This window comes from Mustela nigripes, chromosome 16 (genome assembly GCF_022355385.1).
Source record: "Mustela nigripes isolate SB6536 chromosome 16, MUSNIG.SB6536, whole genome shotgun sequence".
Taxonomy (NCBI): domain Eukaryota; kingdom Metazoa; phylum Chordata; class Mammalia; order Carnivora; family Mustelidae; genus Mustela; species Mustela nigripes.
This window is the reverse complement of record NC_081572.1, coordinates 10,414,665-10,434,617: the sequence shown is the minus strand read 5'-3', so window position 1 is coordinate 10,434,617 and position 19,953 is coordinate 10,414,665. Positions and strand designations below refer to the sequence as shown.

Genomic DNA, 19,953 nt, shown 5'->3' with positions numbered 1-19,953 from the left:
CCCGAGTCAGCCACAACGTTACGAATACTCTGGTCTCTGTACCAAACGGCCACAACACAATAGAGCAGGCGTTTTTATGACTTGGAAGGAAATGCACTTGCCAACATTTGCTCATCTTCTGAAATAGAGTATCAATTGGCTTCTTGCCGGGGATTTTTCAGGAAATCTACTGAAAGTCTTCCTTATTTCTCATATGGTACAAATAGCTAATCACTAGGGTAAATACTTGAAAGGTCGTTGCTAGAACTTGTGCTATGAGTTTTGTGGTATTTTTGGAACGGGACTCCTCAAGGTCCCTGCCTTATTAACTGACTCATCCTCAGGGCAGTAACCATCTGTCTTTCCGTGCATTCCCATTCAGCGGATCCGGGCCACAGTTAACAGCCAAGAGCAGAAGAGGCTACTGATGGATCTGGATATTTCCATGAGGACAGTGGACTGTCCTTTTACGGTCACCTTTTATGGCGCACTCTTCCGGGAGGTATGTGATCCTTCAATTCAACATCTGAGGAGAACAGAGACTTAAAAAGGAGTTTCTCTAATCCCATAAAGGCGATGCACCCTCCTGGCACTCTTTCTCATTGGACGTGTCTTCTCTAGAGAGATTTCTGCTCGGGCGGTCATGACATGCCTTAATGCAAAGTTGGCTTGAAATGATAGCCTTTCCAAGTGTGGGGAGCCCTTTTGAAGACACTGAGGCTCCCTTTCTCCCTTTTGTTTTGGTTTATTTTGGCGTGGTTCTCTCTATCAATTGTCTGTAGGCTAATTTAGGTAGATTACTTAAAATCTGAAATATTATGGTCTAGTGGCCAAATGATAAGCTTCATTTACCCTGTTTATGTACCCCCAGAGGCTTCCAAGGATCTCTTTGCTTTACCCCTGCTTTCCCTTTCCCATGATGTGGATTCTGATGCTTCAAAGAGCTATTGGATGAACTATTGCCAGTGTTCCGGGTGGGAGGTCAAACATGGAGTAGGCCTGTAGACCTAATCCCTAGAAGACAGGAGCCATCAAGTCCTGGCTTTCTGGGAATCTGTTGCTTCTGACTATTGGTACTGATGTATTTATTTATAATGTTTTTAAAAAAATTTGAGTTGACACACAATGTCCCATTAGTTGCAGGTCGTACAACGTAGGGATTCAACTTCTCTTTGCATTATGGGTGGTCACCGCAAGTGTAGCGACCGCCTTCACCATATAACTCTACTATATCATTGACCATATTCCTTCTACTGTGCCTTTTATTCTACTAACTTCTTCATTCCATGGCTCTAGTGACCCTCAGTGTTTAGACCCTCTCTTTATCAAGGAGTGGGGGATCCCACGCAGGCTCTGCTTGGCTGTCTGCTAGTTGGCTCTTGGGAAACGAACTTGCTTGTCTGTAAATTCCTTTGAGACCTTGAAGGGAAATTGTACATTTCCTCCAAAAACCCGATTAAGAGAACAGTTCTTCATGACAGGTGTTACTGTTTCCCCTTCTTTTTCTCTTCTGTCCTCTCTAACAATCTCTGAATCAATTCATCTCCAGGGTGATGTTTGGATTTGCATGGAGCTCATGGATACGTCGCTAGATAAATTCTACAAACAAGTGATTGATAAAGGCCAAACAATTCCAGAGGACATCTTAGGGAAAATAGCAGTTTCTGTGAGTACATCATGAACCCTACTACAAGGAGCGTGTGAGAAGTCTAGACCCAATGTGTCTCTCATTCCCTACTGTGAGCATATACTAGCGGGACTAGAGCTGCCCTCCAGCGCAAGTCTGCTGGATGCAGAAGTGCCTCTGTGGAGAAAAAAATGAGTGCTTTTCTTTCTGGGCTCAGTGTAGAATATTCTACCACTGACTTGGTCTGGTAAACTCTCCGTTAAAATACCTGTAAGCTGTACCTCCCTTTGCTATGACCACATTCCTGGTGTCTACATTCTGATCTTAGTTTTTTCTGATTTTCATTCGTGGATTTTAAAATGTTTTCTTAAGGCTAATAAGGCATAGAAAGAAGCAGAAGAAAAGGAAATGGAAAGAAAGATTGCCCTCTTAATGGCTGTTGAGACTCATGAGGGTGGAGAGAAAAAAAGTGCTGGAGGCCAAAAGAAACACCAGCTAGATGAGTGGGACACCCTTTCTACTGTGAGATCCGGTCCTCTGTGATGGGTGGAGGTCAAGGAGTGTAGCTTCCTGTGTATTTTCCTGGATAGGGCCTCCGCTGTTGGAGAAAATACCTCACCTGGTGATGTTAAGCGAGAGATAATAAACCTTAACATTCAGTTTCTTTCCAGTGATGGTGAAAACTCTATCTTGTGTTTCTCCTGCAGATTGTAAAAGCGTTAGAACACTTACACAGTAAGCTGTCTGTCATTCATCGAGGTAAGCTGGCATGGAGTTGCTTTGGCTCTTCCTTTTATAACATCCATTTCTTTTATCCAGGCTTTTCTTCCCCCATGGGTGGAAGAGGAAATGAGTCAGGCCATAGAACTGGAGGGTTTTCCTTCTCAGAGGAATAGCACATTATATAAGTAGCTGCTTTTTCTCTTGTCTGAGGACACAAGAAGCCCTGGTCTTTTTATTGCACCTAAATTGAATATAAAATATGTGTTGCCAAGCACAGCTCTGGGATTACCCCACTGAGAATTTTAGAGAATGGGATAAAAATGCCTGTTGTATTGACCGTGGCCTAGGAGATTCTTAGAAAAGCAGATTCATGGGTCCCCAGACCCCCAGAATCTCCATCTTCAACAAGATCGCCAGGTAATTTTTGTATGCCTGAAAGTATGAAAAGTTCTGGTATAAAGTACTGCTTTTTCAGACCGGAGGAGGCAGGATAAAATGAAAAAAAAAAAAAAATTGATAGATTTATCTCTTCTTCCTTTACCTGCTCTGGTTTCCTTCCTGTTGGCCTGTCATCTTTCTGTCCGTCCGTCCATCCATCCATCATCCATCCATATATCCATTCTTCCATGTTAACATCCATCCATCCATCCGCCCATTCATCTCTCCATCCATTTCTCACTTGCAATCATTTTTCCACCACTTATACATCACTATAATAGGTGCCTTGAGAGGTATATGAAAACAAAACACATTCTTTTTTTTTTTTTTTTTTAAAGATTTTATTTACTTATTTGACAGAAATCACAAGTAGGCAGAGAGGCAGGCAGAGAGAGAGGGAGGGAAGCAGGCTCCCCACCGAGCAGAGAGCCCGATGCAGGGCTCGATCCCAGGACCCTGAGATCATGACCTGAGCTGAAGGCAGAGGCTTTAACCCATCAAGCCACTCAGGCGCCCCAACAAAACACATTCTTATTAAAATTCCATATAGGGATTCTTGATGGGGAAATAAGACCGGTGTATGACAAACACATGGAAAAAATCAGCCATATTACCAAGGTGGAATTACCAAGAAGAGCTCTAGGTAGATTCTAAAGCAAGGGAATAATTAGCAGCGGGTGACTATAGTCCAGGAAAACTTCTTAGAGGTCGCTCACTCAACCAAGTCTGAAGAAGAGTTAGAGGCAAGTGTGGATAGCTGGTGGGGTAGTGAGATTTGGTAATTCTCACGCTGTCTGCGTCAGCCTCAAAGTTGTGTAGAATGTTCCACTTGGAGTGCCTGTTATTACTGTTACTGATGTGATTATTATCATTAATTGTTATTATTAGAAATTGGAAAAATACGGAGGATGACCAGGAAGAGAAGAAAGTAGGAAAGAGGGGCACCTGGGTGGCTCAGGGGGTGAAGCCTCTGCCTTCGCCTCCGGTCATGATCTGAGGGTCCTGGGATCGAGCCCCGCATCGGGCTCTGTGCTCAGCGGGGAGCCTGCTTCCCCCCCCCCCCCGCCTACTTGTGATCTCTGTCTGTCAAATTAAAAAAAGAAAAAGAAAAAGAAAAAGACAGTGGGAAAGAATCCAGGTAGGAAGAAGCATGTAGCTTACCCCCCTATGGGAAACTTAATTTTTCGTATTTATTTCAACATTTGGAAACATTTCATTTGTATTAAAAATATATACGTAAAGTATAAAAATAACAGAAAGTGCACGACCACCATTCAGTTTAAGGGAAAACGTTATAAAGGATTATTTTTAGTGTTTTTTGAATAACTTACTCTGCTGATTACATGTCCTTTGTGAAATACCCTCAAGAGGGAAGAAGGTTAACTCTAATAATTTTGAAGTCTGTTATCCAGAGATAACAGTGATTTTCTATGTGGGGGCATGCTTTGTGGTCTGGAATCTCTGAATTCCTGATGAGTTCCGCTGTGTTGACCTCAGACATACACCTCTTGCAGATGCGTCCATTGAAACAGGTTGCCTTGGGGCGCCTGGGTGGCTCAGTGGGTTAAAGCCTCTGCTTTCGGCTCAGGTCATGGTCTCAGGGTCCTGGGATCGAGCCCCGCATCGGGCTCTTTGCTCAGCAGGGAGCCTGCTTCCTCCTCTCTCTCTCTCTCTCTCTGCCTGCCTCTCTGCTTATTTGTGATCTCTGTCTGTCAAATAAATAAATACAATCTTAAAAAAAAAAAAAAGAAACAGGTTGCCTCAATCAGATTGATGGATGGTGGGACTGTATTCTGCCTTATCGCTCCACAATCTGTTTACTCCCACACTTAAACTGTGCAATAGGTCACGATGAGCTGGGCTTAAAAAATACATATATTTTGTTGTCCTAAGAACACTTAAGATGAGACTGCTCTCGTGGCAGATTTTAAGTGTGCAAGGCAATATTACTCATCATAAGGTCCATGGAGTACGGCGGATTTCTAGAATGTACTCATTTTGTGTCATCGTGTCTATGCCCAGGGAATGGGGGCATTTGATTCAGTAATAATGTTTTAAGTTTTGACTACTCGTATGGGGCCAATGCAGATGATAAATAGAGGAGACAGCCCTTGATGATGGAGTCATACACCTACAAGAAGGAGGAGCCATGAATAGGAAACCTAGTTGGAAGCAGTGGAAAGAGGAAAGAGAAGTGAGCGAGATGTGGGGATGTCGGGCCCCCTAGTGGTGGACACAGGAATCTTCAGAGCAGGCTGGGATCACTGGCTCTTGGTTCTTCTTGCTTTCAGACGTCAAACCTTCCAATGTGCTGATCAACGCTCTTGGCCAAGTAAAGATGTGCGATTTTGGAATCAGTGGCTACCTTGTAGACTCTGTCGCCAAAACTATTGACGCAGGATGCAAACCGTACATGGCCGTAAGTACGGCAGCGGGGGGGGGGGGGGCGGGGGGGGCATCTGGAAATGCAGCTGCCCGCAAACCCTGCCAGGAAAGAGGAAATGGATGGCCACAGAGGGAGGATGGAAATGTGCTTACGGTGCAAGAAATATCCTGCATCTTATTTTTTTTTTCTTAAGTCTTTTCTGTCTGAAATCCTTAGTCACTTGCTTCAAACATACTATTTTTTTGAAATTTGAGTAAAAGAGGTCTATTACTCGAAAAAAAAAAACCATAAGTAATAGATACAGCCCACACACATTTTTCACCTTGTGTCGCAGGGGAGTGTTATCCTGCTTGCTGGGGACAGAAGAATGAACAGAATTTAAATGACCCATCCAAGTCAGTTAGGTTAGTCCTCCTAAAGGATGGTCATGGCTGGGAAGATTTGTTGCCATTGGCTGAGACCTTGGGACCTCCCTTTAACATTAAGGGGCTTCTGTATTCTGATTTGAAATAGTTTTGCATTTGGGATTGAGAACACTCCCCCTGGTGTTGAGCAAATCTCGGACAGTAGCCCGGTGACTTTGGCAGATTCTGACTATTGAGTTCTGGACTGTTGGTGTTCTTAACAAGGAAAATTCTAGACTGGCAAAGGAGCTTTGTGCTGTGTATCCTCTTTCTTCTGAAGGCGAAATTGAAATGAGGTTTTTTTTTTTTTTAAATTAGTTTTGAGTCATGAGGGACTTTGATCCATTCTTGTCTCCAAGAAAAGACTCCTTTAGAATGAGGAAAATCCCACGGAGGCGTCGATATTTATTGTAGTGAGTGAGTCTTCTTGGCCTGGGAGGCTTATGTTAACAGGCTTAAAACAACTCACTTGGCAGCTGGTGACATCCCCGCCCCCGGAGACTTTACCAAGCTAAGATCGTCCTCTCATTTGTCTTTTTCTGTCTCCTTTGCAGCCTGAAAGGATAAACCCAGAGCTCAATCAGAAGGGATACAGTGTAAAGTCTGACATTTGGAGTCTGGGCATCACAATGGTAACGTGTGATGATCATTCCGGACTGTGAGGTTCTGGGCGGGAAGCTGAAATGGGCTGGGTTTCGTGAACAAAAGGGCAAACGCCCTAAGGGTGGGTCCTGAGTATCCTCTACTGCTGGACGGGGCAGGAGGTTTTGCGTGACGATTGTCTACGGGATGGTGTTGTGGAAAGGCTGCGCTAGGATTGGGCAAACCCAGTCTTTCTCTTTATTCCCCCCTCTAACTGGGCGTGGGCCCTCCAGTAAACCGCTGCAGTCGAAGGACTGTCTTATTATCCTCCTCTGTAAGATGAATCCTGCCGATAGCTCCTGATAGTTTACCTTATAGTTTAAAATTCAGTTATTCTCATCTAGGCGTTAAGTTGAAGCTACTCCAGGAATGCACATGTGTGTAGACCCTGACCGAGCTGTGGTCCAGGACAGAGGCTGTGTTTCCCAGAATATGGTTCTGGTAGACATCCTGGCCACTGAGGTCAGATATAGCCGAAAGACAGTAACAAACATGATAATTTCCTAAGGCCCAATCCTACAGTCATCCTTTGTAACTTGGGTGATCGTACATTTTCAGTGGATCACCAAGGTCTGGAATTACCCACTGTGGTCCTGGCTCCTTCCCAGGCACGGCAGCTGATTAAATCCCGTGGGTTATTTCACATCCCTGCCCAGAATACACGTGATGATCTTGTAACGGCAAAGTGGCCTTACTCAGATCCAAAAAAAGATCAGTCATTTGGTCCCTGGGTTTTTTTGTTGTTGTTGGTTTTTTTCCCCCCATTCCAGTGAGTGGCCTGCAGATGGCAGCAGATACACAGCTCTGGAAAAATCTTAGGGCGAGACTAACTTTTCAGACTGAGCATGGGAACACCTGGTTACTTTACATCCGGAAGCTGCCTGCTGCTGGCTTACAATTTTATTAAGTGTCACATGACTTTTGGTGAGGACCCAGTTATAAATAGGCTTCAGTGGCTTCCTCCAGTAAGATAAAAATCCCTAGTGGTAGGAATGGGGAAAACGTAGAGAACATGTTGTTAGTTTATTTGTCCCCCAATTTTACTTGAACTTCACCTCTGTGATGGCCGCGGATTCTTCTGGAACAGCAGAGCACCGCGGGTGCCCTAAAGTGGTTCTGTCTCAGCGGTTGTCCCCTTGTTTTTTTCCTCCCTTCTAGATCGAGTTGGCTATCCTTCGGTTTCCCTACGACTCTTGGGGAACTCCCTTCCAGCAGCTCAAGCAGGTGGTAGAGGAGCCCTCGCCACAGCTCCCGGCGGACAGATTCTCGGAAGAGTTTGTTGACTTTACCTCACAGTGGTAAGAGAGCCTGGCTGCCAAGAGCCAGTGGGAAGGAAGGAGAGGAGTTCTCATGAACTTCCTCCGTTGGTCTTAATCCATTACACATGCATTCATTCCAGAAGCATTTATGGAGTGTGCCCTCCATGCCGGAGAGACAAAGGTGCCTTTATCCCAGTCCCTGCCCTCAGTGAACTCAGAGTCAAGTAGGGGAGTCTCTTCAGTCCGTGATGTTGGTACCATGTGGTGATCCGGGGAGGGAGCTGTGCACAGGGTATTTGGGGAATGCAGAAGAAAGGCATTAGAATGGAGTTTCTGGGGGAGAGACATTCTGTGCTGAAGACCCTAGGAGGTCTTTTTCCAAGTGATCAGGGAAGTAACGAAGGGAAAGATATTCCAGGCAGAAAAAAGATCATGCCTCATGTCACAAGAGCGAGAAACTCCTTTATGAGAGCTAGAAGCTGTTTTGGCATTGATCGGAGCACGGAGACAACAGTCAGGGCAGGGGAGTAGTTAAGACAGTCTTGTGTTTTGTAGGCTGCCTCCTGCACAACCCTTGTTAGCTGTGGGTACCCTTGCTCGTGAGAGTGTGATGGACAGTGCTGGGGGTCTGAGGAGGGAATCTAAGGAAAGTCAGAGTAGAAAATGGAAGGAGTCATGCTAACAGCGTAGACTTTCTTTTCGTGGAAGTTGTCAGGGGAATCGAGGAACGTGGGAGAGGGCATGCATGGTGCCCATACCACCAGGTATAACCTGATACTAAGGACCATCCCAAGTGTTCCTGGAAGACAACACCACAAGGAAAGCGCAACATGACGCTCGTTTACATGGGCGCCCAGCAGAAGCAGATGGCGCCAAGCCCTGCTGTCACCCCGGGAGGGGGAGCCATCGTGGCTGCCCCCTGCTGAGGAAATGGCCCCTCTGAGGGCCATCTGACGGCACAGGTCCTCAAGGTTATCATTTCTTGGCCTCTGTGCTCTTTGGAAGAAGTGTCCTGAATGCAGCTTTTATTGGGAAACATGATGAGACAAAGCAACTGTCTGTTGTTTGTGAAACGAAGGCCTCTTGGAATTTTCGTTAGTGCTGGTCCCCGGGGTCACCCCGGGTATTTTGCTCTGATGATGCATGAGGCTGGCCTACTGTTGGTTGTTTTTGTTTTTAATTTTTGGCCAAATGGTGAGAGAGAGAGGCGCTGGAGCATGGGCTGGAGGACAGTGCGTTGTTGAGCGCCTCTGACGGGCACTACTTCTGGGCTACCGAGGTGGGCCCTCCCCTCTGCTTTCCTTGGACAAATGTGCTGGATGAGGTAGGACCCTGGTCCGGCTGAGATGGGCTCATGGTTTTGCCTTCTGGGTTCAAGAACTTGTTTTTATGGTGTATTTGGGTGTTTTTTTTCCCCCTTTTTCTTTTCTTTTTCCTTATCCTCAAGTGTTTAAAGGTCACAGAGGAAAAGGGGTGAGTCATCTTGGAGAGTTCAGAGCAGTAGTTCTGAAGAGGAGTGGTAAAGGGGAAAGATCTCCTCTAGGGAAGTCTTGTTAAACTCTCTTCCTGGTCACCTTTCTCCTGCCTGTTCCTCTCTTCCCCAGGAGTCTGGCTGGGTGCTTCGGGGAACTGGGTAAGAAGGAGGCTGGTGTGAAAAGCTCGAGAAAGTGCAGCTGCCTGTTGAGAATTGCTAGTTTACTGCAACTGTGGTCCACGCTGGCTGTTGGTGTCCAGCCCTTGAGAGAACTTTCCAAATGTATTGTCGCTTAGGCCACACCCTCAGAATTCTGACGTCATGCATCTGGGGAGGGTCCCCAATATCAGTGTTTTTCAAAGGTTTTCCCATCGTTCTACTATGCAGCTGGGGCGAGAACCCCTGATTTTGCCCTGCGGTCTGTGGACCCGATGTCAACGGCTTCCTTTTCAAAACCCATTTTTCTTGTCTAATTTGTTTTTGAAATATGGTGCAATTACTTTTTTTGTTCACCAGCGTATTTTCCCTCTTACTTAGAATTTCTCCCAAAGATTCAGAGCATTAGAGCTTTTTAGGGATGTTTAGAAAATGAAAACCTTGAGAAATAATGCTAATTTTAGCGTCTGCACACGTAGGTACACTGACAATCCAGAATGACCTGTGGCCCTGCTGTGCCCTCCCGAACACTGCTGGTACCTGCAGCGACCTCCGACCCCTCTCGTCTGCTGTCCATTTTTGTCCCAGCTGCTGAGGTTCATTAATTTAAAAACTTTGAGCCATAGATATTTTCTAGCGTTCCTGAAGCTGTTCCTTGCTATTAATTCTATTTCATTTTACTCAATTCATGTCAGCCAGTCTGGCTTGCTTAAGGGGTTTACCGCCCCCCCCAACACACACACACACATACACACATTAATAGAAACAAAACTCAAATCACCTCAACTTTGAAGTCTTACAAGAATAATTATTCAAACTTTCAGTCTATTTCCTGTAGAGTCTGACATTTCAGAGTATCAATTGTGTAAAATGGTGAGTCATTTTTGTTGGTGGGACAATTGGAAAGAATAAGAGAAGCATTTTTTTTTTTAAAGATTTTATTTATTTATTTGACAGATGGAGATCACAAGTAGGGAGAGAGGCAGGCAGAGAGAGAGAGAGAGAGAGAAGCAGGCTTCCTGCGGAGCAGAGAGCCCGATGTGGGCTGGATCCCAGGACTCCGAGATTGTGACCTGAGCTGACGGCAGCGGCTTTAACCCACTGACCCACTGAGGTGCCCCTAAGAGAAGCATTAATTCTGGATTGACCAGCATTCTTAGTGATCCTCTCTTGGATTTTTTTTTTTTTTTTTTAAATACAGGCTCTCCTCTTTCAGACAGCAGATCAATAATAGCTTTTTGTCTCTATAAAGTACCACTAGATATATTTTTGATACCCCCGCCTTAGTAGGAACTCTGTTTTGATGTCCACTGAGTTGGAAATGTTGTCTAAGGCTTCAAAAACACAGTACTGATTTTTTAAAAAAGATTTTTGTACTAGCTTATAGGTACACACGTGCTTCCAGGAGCAATGCCGTTATTTTGCTCGTTTTATTACTGACAGTTTTAAATTTGATCTGGAGCTGAGCGGATGAAAGAAGGTACAAATGACTGCCTAAGAACACCCTCTTCTATTTCTTGATGAAGCAATGGATCTCTTTTATAGCTGTTCCTCTGTTTTCCCATGTCCACGGCCAGATTTGAGATACCTGTTCATGAGTGGATGCTTTTTGGAGGGATCTCCATGTGTTTTTCGTGTCTCCGTGGCATAATCAGGCTCTGATCCTTCCAGATTTCTCGGAAAACCGCTGTTTTTGTGGTTAAGTGGGGAAAGGGGAATATAGATTTGGAGCGTGAAAGGTGAATCCCAAATTTTGAGATAGATGCATCCTGGTGGTTTTATCTCCTACCTCTGTCTTTGGGCTGAGTGTGGAGCCAGAAGAGAAAGGTGGCATTACCCACAGCCTCGGTCCTCTGTCAGAACACGTGTGACCTTTCCCGGGAGGCGTGCTAACTCAGCGTTTGATGACCACTCCCCACCCCCACCCCCGCCCCCGCAGTGCTGCTTCACACTGTACCACCTCATCCAGGGAGTCTGTCTGGCTTTTGGTCTCCTCTAATCACTGCGTGTGAGTTGACAGTAATCCCGGTCTGCTGGGGGAGTAGAAAGCACTAGCAGGCTCTCACGCTCATACCCAAAGTTACCTCTAGAACCCGGAGCCCCAGCTGATGTGTTTTTTTTTTTTTTTTTTCTTTTAAGATTTCATTTATTTATTTGACAGAAAGAGACACAGCGAGAAAGGGAGCAGAAGCAGCAGAGGGAGAGGGAGAAGCAGGCTTCCTGCTGGGCAGAGAGCCCGATGTGGGGCTCGATCCCAGGACCTGGGATCATGACCTGAGAGAAGGCAGAGGCTTTAACCCACTGATCCACCCAGGCGCCCCTATCCTAGAGGTTTTAAAGTATTCCTAGAGTAAGTAACGCTGTCCTTCGAGGCCTTGTTTTGGGATTCATAGTTGAGAAGTCTCGTAGAAAAGCCTTATATTCTAATCCGACCGAGGGTGAACAAATGAGTATCTAAAAAGGAAAAAGCGGAATCGTGACAGGCTTATACTTCTCTCCAGAACCCCTTCCTGTAGGTGCGCAGGCTTGGTGACTGAAGGAAGTTTCTGGAAACCCAACTACGGAGTGCCCAAACAGCACGACTTCTTTTTTGCTTTTCCTCCAGGCTTATTTGAGAGGCTCAGTGCCCAGCTGACCAGCCTGATGGCATCTTGCAGTGTGTTGGAGGTCGCCCCAGACGTTGAGACTGACTCAGAGGAACTAGCATGACACAGGCGCAATCAAATACAGTTCTTGACTTGTTCAGGAAGAAAGAGTAAACAGAGGCACTGGATATTTATTTAGCCTATGTTAAATGTATGGTCTTGAGAGGCATAATGTGTTTTTTTTTTTTTCCTGTGGGCATACCAAATAGCCCTTCTTGGAAACCATCAGGGGGAATTCAAATAGGCAGAAATCCTCTGGTCAGCACAAACTCCAAGCTAGCAATTCTCAAGGCAGCGTGAAGCCATTTTTTTAGTGTCAGCTACGGTCAGGAGCGTGTGTTGTGGCCTTTAGAAGAGGAATTAGAACCCTTAGCTAATTGCACGCTTGAAAATGACAAGCCACTTGAAAATGCATAAGTCTGACTCCAATCCAAAAAGAAATTGGTGTAGCTTTGAGCGCCACGGTTGTTATTTTATCCTGAATTGCAAGCACTTCCTATGGAACGTGGAAAATTTACTTTCCCCTCCCCCATAGCCTGAGTATTTTGCTATTCTTAGCCTACGTTTTGAAGTATTCTCAATTTAAAAGATGGAGAGAATGGGTTTTATCAGTTATAGTAATTCAATAAACAGCCTCAGATTGCTGTGTAGGTATTTTCCATGAGTGTGCCTCAGTAGTGCTTGTGGTAAATTTTTGAGCCTTCTGATCAGAGGCCCTAAGTGAAGAAAGCCTATCAGCTAGCGATCCGCGAGGTTTCAGGAATCTGAAACATCTTCTGATGCATCGACTTGGGGTGCTTTCCCTACATTTTCTTTATACAGATTAAGAAAAAAAAAAACCCCAAAAACCAAAAACCAAAAAACAAACTCCAGAGAAATTTTCTTAAACTGTCCCAGAAGTGAAAAGATAAGCTCTCCTGACTTAAAATGATCTCTCCTTAAAAAAAGGAAGTGCTTACATTCCTCAACCTGATGAGACCAGAGAGTCTTTTATTATTACTGACAAAATAGAAGTTCAGAAATCAGCAAACATCACAAAGATCTCTGGTTGGTAAAAGGTGCCCGTGTTCTAACACTTGAGCAAGAAGCCTCTTTTCCTGTCATCCCCTCGGTTCGGTTGCTGACCAGTGGAAGCCAGTGATGGCAGGGTGGGTCGTGGTCCTGAAGGAGGATGGATGTTGGCAGAGTTCACGCCCGGTCCTGGTCTGAGGACTCCCTAAGGCGCCCGTCTAGGTAGAGACATCCGACATCAATCACGTGACTAGTGCGTGCGGATTTCAGGTGGTGTCTGTGTTTCTCATGATTGCCTCTAGCAAGTTAAATTGTCCAGATCCTGGAGAAGACTTTCTGATTTTTGACTGGCTTTGAGTATTAGCCGAAAACTCGGGGCTTTTGTCCATTAGCCTGTTTGTTTTCCTCACTAGGGTCTGTGTGCAAGTCCGCAGAGCTCCTGGGATCACATTTCTTCATGTCTGTTTCCTTCGAGGTGCCCTAGCTCTGGAACTTAGAAAACTTCTGCTTGCCGGGGTTCAGGGAGAGAGAGCTGGTAGTGTTGAGAATGTGCGCAAATGACAGACGAGAATCAGCCGGAGGTGCTTCTCAGTGAATTTCATTTCCAAGCAGGGCATAGAAGGCAGCAAAGCAGAGGAATTTCCTCGTCCACGTGGTCCACAGGGTTTGCAACATCAGCATTCATGACTTTTGGGACTGGGTTATTCTTCGTGGTGGGCAGCGGTGCTGTACCTTCTAAGCTGTTTAGCCATATCCTGAGCCTCCCTCTCGAACCCCGTGGAGATGCTGGTGGACGTCACAGTTGTATCGACAACCCAGGCATTGCCACATACCCCCTGGAAGGCAGGATCGCCTGCACCGAGCACCCTCAATAAAGCCCTGCAGAATCCCAGGCCGCAGATACGCGCGGAGTCCTACGTGGGACTTCCAAGGTCTCATTCATTTCACTCAGGCACACCTTCCCATTATCAATCTGACTTTGACAGTTGATAATTCCTTTTTCTAATTCGCTCTTATTTTTATCCTCAGTTGAGACGAAACTTTCTCTCATAGGTTGTCTGGTCACTGAGGTCACTAGGTCCTAGATCTGCCCTCAGTTCCAGGTTGAAAACTTCTCTCCTCACATCTCCTGTACCCTGTCTCAGGTTCCCTGGCTTCCACCCACAGCATTGCCTGGAATAAACTGGTAGGCTGCTTTAAGTTGTTTTGGCTCAAAAGCTTTCTCTCTCTTTCTCTCTCTTTTTTCTTCATTTCGTTTTGTTTTATACCACACTTTCTCAAAACGTCTCACTCTCTTATGGCTCATACCTGGACCCCCCGACCCTTCCTCATTAGTATTAGCCCATGATGGTGGAGCCAATCTCATGTCACACATACTGGGTCTCATCTGCTCAAAATGATCCATTGGCACAAATCCCAGCAACCCTAATGATCAGTCACATTTTGGTTTCTTCAACGCCAGGCTACGTTTCTTCCATCCATGTGGGGTTCAGTGGCCCAGTGGGCAGAGGGGTCTCTAGGTCGCCTTGCAAATCACAGTTTTCAGAACCATCCTCTTCTCCATTTGGGGTTCCAACTCCCAAGAAACCATTTCTTTCCATTTTAAGGCCATGGGTGGATACAGGGGGTGGTCTGAGGATAGTGGTGAGGGGCTGGTGTCTTCTTACTGATGTTTTGTTACTGTTGCCTTTAGTATCAAATGTCCTCGAAACACTTGTGTCTACAGACAGTCCTGTATACAGAATGGGAGCCACTCGACAGTCCCGCGTGACCACAAAGAATTTCTAAGAAGAATCATTGCGAAGTCACTGAGTGTGCTTTCTCTCTTTCATTAGCCAGGAAGTTATAAACAAGGAGCGTTACTTTAGACATTTTATGGGTGGGGGGTGTTGCTTCTATCTCAGGTGGGTTTGGTTAGGAATCTATAAAAGCAGATTATACATTCAAAGGAACCAGAAGCAGGGAGAACCAGATATCGAAGATTGGAAAGAGAGAACATGTAGTATAAGAAACACCTGCCAGTTTCTTTGCCAGTGGGGGTGGAAGAAGAGCTGTTTTGAAGGAAAGTCTCTATGTGTTTTGGAATGTGATGGCTGTAGATCAGAAAAGTTAGTTTGTATATCCTTAGCAAAGTTTCAGAAAGAAAGTATACACACACACACACACACGCGCGTGCGCGCGCACACACATGGACACACAGACACAGACCCCCATTCTTCCTATGAAGATATACCTAGAGTGATTTAAAACACAATTTTATTGTGTTTTAAACACAATAGTGTATTAAAGTGTACACAATAGTGTATTAAAGTGTCTTAAAGTGTAACCAAAGAGGGGTGTCAGGATAGGACATTCAGTACATGTAAAAGCTGGTTATGTTTAGTCTTCTGCAGATTCTGAAATCCTAGTCTTGTGAAAATACATGTGAAAATGGTTCCTAGATTTTAATGTGTTTAATTTTTTTTTCTTTAAGCTTGAAGAAGAATTCCAAAGAACGGCCAACATATCCAGAACTTATGGTACGTATTGTTAGTAGTGTAAACATGTCCAAACCAACAGCTAGTAAAAGTAAAGTGATTAAGACCTAAATTATAATCAAACAACCATATTAGAAGAGCTGGTTCATTGAGACATTGGTGACCCGAAGTGAATTCAAGCAAAAAAAAAGAGTGTGTCCTAAATCCTCCGTTAGTGTGGCTGGGAGCAGGTCACCTTTCTTAGCAACATTTTCCGTGTTGGGAATCTTGTTATCATACAGACTAAATGATGCCTATAAAATTTACATTTTCAAGTTCTCAAGATATCAAGAGTCATTAATTACTAATATAAATGAGGGAAAGCATGCTTTAAAGGATTTCAGCGATGATGAAGACAAGTGTTAGGCGGCTCATCAGATATTTCTGATAAAATATTCAAGATTTGCTGGATGAGGTGCTTTTAGTAAGTGTTTAGGGAGGAAAGATGTTTTTTCCTTTTGGTTTTCACGTTAGTGAAAAAAGTAAGACCAAGCCTATTAATTTGAGTTATATTACGTCTGCTTTCACGGCTTACCATTTGTACTATCTATCTGTGAAAAAAAAAAAAAAAAAAGTGAAAATAAGACCTCAGGAATTGTTTTAAAATAGTTACTCTTAAATTGTGGTAAATGTAACTGTAAGGTAATTACAAATGATTCTTTAGCATAGATGGCAGGGGCAAAACTTGGAAACTTTATCGAGGTATATGTTGAAACACATTTTGGGAGGAAATATGATAAAATTCGGACTACTTACTAATTTGCATTAACCACCATTCCTTAGATTTGTTTCAATTATCAAGGTTTTAATTTTAGCAGGGGAAGGAATAGTTTTGTTCAAGTAGAGGGAAGTGTAAACATTGACATTTCTTCCTGGAACACAGGTATCCAGCAGGCATTAAATGCTTGCTTTTGTCCCACACCAGACAAACAGTGCTCAGTGTTTAAGACTGAGGGCAGGGGCTAGAAGTATAGGTTCCTGAGATCTTTCACCAAATGGTGTGGTGAGGTGGTTCTGACGTGGGAGAAGTGTGTGTTATTTACTACCTACAAATAGATAATTGGCCATTTATATATCTTCTTTGGAAAAATGTCTCTTAAGGTCCTTTATCCATTAAATTTTTTTAAACAAAGTTAACAATAACTTTGTTATTGAATTATGAGTATTTAAAAAACTTATTTTGGGGGCACCTGGGTGGCTCAGTGGGTTAAAGCCTCTGCTTTCTGCCCAGGTCATGATTCCAGGGTTCTAGGATCGAGCCTCGCATCCCTGCTGAGCAGAGAGCCTGCTTCCTCCTCTCTCTCTGCCTGTCTCTCTGCCTACTTGTGATCTGTCTGTCAAATGAATAAATAAGATCTTTTTAAAAAAAAGCAAAAAACAAACTTATTTTGGATATGAGCCTCTTATCCAATCTATGGTTTGCAAATATTTCTCCCCATTCTGTAGGTTAACATTTCATTTCACTGATCAGTTCTTTGGCCGTGCAGATGCTTTTTAGTTTGACGTAATCCCCCTTGATTTTTCCCAACAAGTACGTGAAAAGGGGCTCATGGTCACTAGTCATCAGGGAAATACAAATCAAAACCACAATGAGACATCACCTCACACCTGTCAGAATGGCCATCATCAGAGACAAGAGATAACAAGCATTGATGTAGAGAATGAATGTAGAGAAAAGAGAACCCTTGTGCCCTGTTGGTGAGAATGCAAATGAGCTCAGACAATATGGAAAACAGTATGGTGGGGTTCCTCAAAAAAATTAAAAGTAGAAATCTATCATCCAGCCATCCCATTTCTGGGTTTATTTCTGAAGGAGATGGAATCACTATCGTAAGAGGGTATCTGGCTTGCATGTTCAGGGCAGCGTTATTTATAATAGCCAAGGTGTAGAATCGATGGGAGTGTCCATAAAGGCATGAATGGATAAAGAAAATGTGGTACACACACAATGGAATATTATTCAGCCATAAAAAATAAAGCCTACCTTCAGCAACAATATGGGTAGAATGCGTAGAGCATGGCCTATAGTTAATAGTATATCGTATATTTGAAAATTGCTAGGAGAGTAATCTTAGAGATTCTTATTATGGAGGAAGAATGGTAAGTGTGTGAGGTGAAGGGTGTGTTAGCTAACCTTATGGTGGGGATTATTCATATTCTAGGTATTGTTTCATAATCTAGAAGTTTATCAAATAATCACGTATGCCTAAACTTACAATTATATTTCAATAAAGCTGGAGAAAAGAAAAGAAAAGAAAAAAGAGTACAGCCTGGAGATTTCAAGCCAGGAAGAGGTACAGAAAGCCAATTCATACAATAAGGGATGGTCACAGCCAGTCACATGGGTTTTTGGTTCTGTTAGTGAACCTTTGATTTAAGTCTCAACTATTAGCCAATGGGGGGGGGGGACAGTAAAGGAACACAGGAGAGAGTTTTACAATAGACAGGGTGGTCTCCTTCGGCTCCCCATTGTCCCCTCTAAAAAGGCATTCCTTGGGACTCAGCGTTCTGTTGGCTGTGTTTGACCAAGACCACAGCTGAGTGAGAAAAGATGAGTAATGTTTGAAAAAATCTCAGCGTACCACGTTTGGGTTGAACATTTCTTGCTGAATGTGTGTGTGTGTCTGTGTGTATGTTTCTTTTTCCCCTCCCTGACTATATTTTTAATAGCCAATCAGGGGCCTTTTTAGTCCCAGCTACCCTTTCCGGGTATGCTTATGTAACCCAGAGAGCATTTTAAAATTAATTTCACATAAAGTGCAACAGACATGGAGTGATTTCTGGGGCATCTCAGGACACCTGTACTCCTATAGTAAACTTGCCTTGTTTGTCTCTATTTTCAGATAAGAGAGCATTTTCTATATATTTAGGGCTATTTAAAATGTGGAACATTTTTTTTCCCCCTTCCAAGTGACCTCTTATCAGAGGTTTCAATGGAGCACTCTTGAGGAAAAAAAAAAAAAATGCTGAGTTTCCGCTTAGTATACATGAGCAGCTGATGTTGAATTCCACTTTCCAGTATGTTCTAAGGCTGTGGTCTTTTCTGGTCAGCATATTAACGTTACAAAGTCATGTGCATTTCCCTCCCCCGCCCCCCAATTCTTTTTACGACACTAGTCTGTGTGGTACTGGAAACGGACTTGCCTTCTAAGGCTATAACTCCTCTCTGCTTTCCTGTGAAACTGAGGTTTTTAAGTGGAAAATCTGAGTCCAGATGCTTTGACTTAAGCATTGGGAAAACATATGCTAAGAGACTATTGTTTCAACAGTAGGAGTTGGTGAAGAAAGGGGAGAAAAAAATCCTTTTTCCAGGTGAAGCGCGGGATAATTAAGGCTTCAACCCAGACGTGTACCTCTTACAGAAATCTCAACTGTTTCCCCTTCCCCCGTCTCGGACTGAGGGGTGTATGTGATTTCACATCCTCTCATTTGCTTGTTCTCCCAGACTCCCACGGGGGGACGTGACTCAGTAGGATGTCTTCCCCTACAGTGGGGACCAGCCAACTTTTTCTGCAAAGGGTTAGTAAATATTTTAGGCTTTGTGGGCTGCTATTTGACTCTGTTTTGTGTGTGTGTGTGTGTGTGAGAGAGAGAGAGAGAGAGAGAGAGCAGCCATATTCAATACATAAGCAGATGGTGTCCGAAAGCCTTTATTTTACGTATAGGGAGTGGGCTGCCCTTGGCCCCCGGACTGTTGATCGCTGACCCCTGTCCCAGATGATAACCTCCAGAAATGGCACTCAGGTGAGGCAAGCGATTGTGCAGGGAGGTGACTGTGTTCTTCAAATATCCGGGAAGCTCTAGATGGACTCACAGCGTTAAGCAAGGCTGACTGTACCCCTAGAAAATCATAGCCTAAACCGGTGACGCGTTGTGTAGAAGATACGGCGACCGCCAGTGCTCGTGGCTTGCCCTGAGGTTGCTGGCAGTGTGTTCTTGGATCTCTGTGTTTTCTCCAGGCACAACCGTTGGTCGTGTTCTCCCTTCCAGTACCTGGTTCCTCTTCTGAGAAACCCAGCCTAGGGATGAATCCACGGTGCCTCATTTGCTCGCCTTGCTTTTGCTATTCTTAGGCCATTGCTTAGAGAGGGGACTGGGTTCCCTCCCAACCTTTTCCAGCCTCAAAACCCACACCAGAAAGCGAGTCACACTTTCCATTTTCACATGCCTGCCTGCTCTCCCCTCCCCCCAGCCCTATGCCTCTCACAGCCTTTGCCCCAAGAAGAAAGTAAACGATTGCCTGCAGATTTTTTTCTTCAAGACTTGAGGTCAGGTTATTTGATTCATTCACAGACTACGGCTCCAGGCACTGAGCTAACAGCCAGAGCAGGGGGTAGGCGATGGGACTGGGAGGCGTCGAAAGTAGTCACTGAGACAATCTGAGGTTTGACATGTCCTGTTTAGAGAGTAAAAATTTTCAGGACATTAAAAGATCACCAAATGTCAAGAGGATGTGGGAAAGCTAATGAGCATGGTGGTCAAGCCCTTGGTAAGTGTGCTGAGTAAGTGGTTAGTAATTAGAAGTAACGTTGCTGTTTACTTGCACAGGGAGCTCAGGGCGAAGGTTCCTGCGTCTCCCGCGAACGGTGGGCGTGAGGCTGTGAGCCAGCCCCCAACCTGTATCTTCCAGATGGGCGAGAACAGAAAGCCTCTTTATCATTTTTTTTTTTTTTTTTTTTTTTTTTTTTTTTTT

The 19,953-nt window shown here is 44.4% G+C and overlaps 1 protein-coding gene across 2 annotated transcripts in view; it reads left to right on the top strand.

The window, feature by feature from the left end:
- Window positions 1-19,953, top strand: part of MAP2K6 (mitogen-activated protein kinase kinase 6) — a 108,043-nt gene that overhangs the window by 86,190 nt on the left and 1,900 nt on the right. For both annotated transcript variants that reach the window (XM_059380949.1, XM_059380950.1), the window contains exons 5-11: window positions 362-481; window positions 1,529-1,645; window positions 2,314-2,365; window positions 5,059-5,186; window positions 6,112-6,189; window positions 7,358-7,497; window positions 15,218-15,263. In XM_059380949.1, the coding sequence (XP_059236932.1) occupies window positions 362-481; window positions 1,529-1,645; window positions 2,314-2,365; window positions 5,059-5,186; window positions 6,112-6,189; window positions 7,358-7,497; window positions 15,218-15,263 (681 nt within the window). The remainder of the gene's footprint in view (window positions 1-361; window positions 482-1,528; window positions 1,646-2,313; window positions 2,366-5,058; window positions 5,187-6,111; window positions 6,190-7,357; window positions 7,498-15,217; window positions 15,264-19,953) is intronic.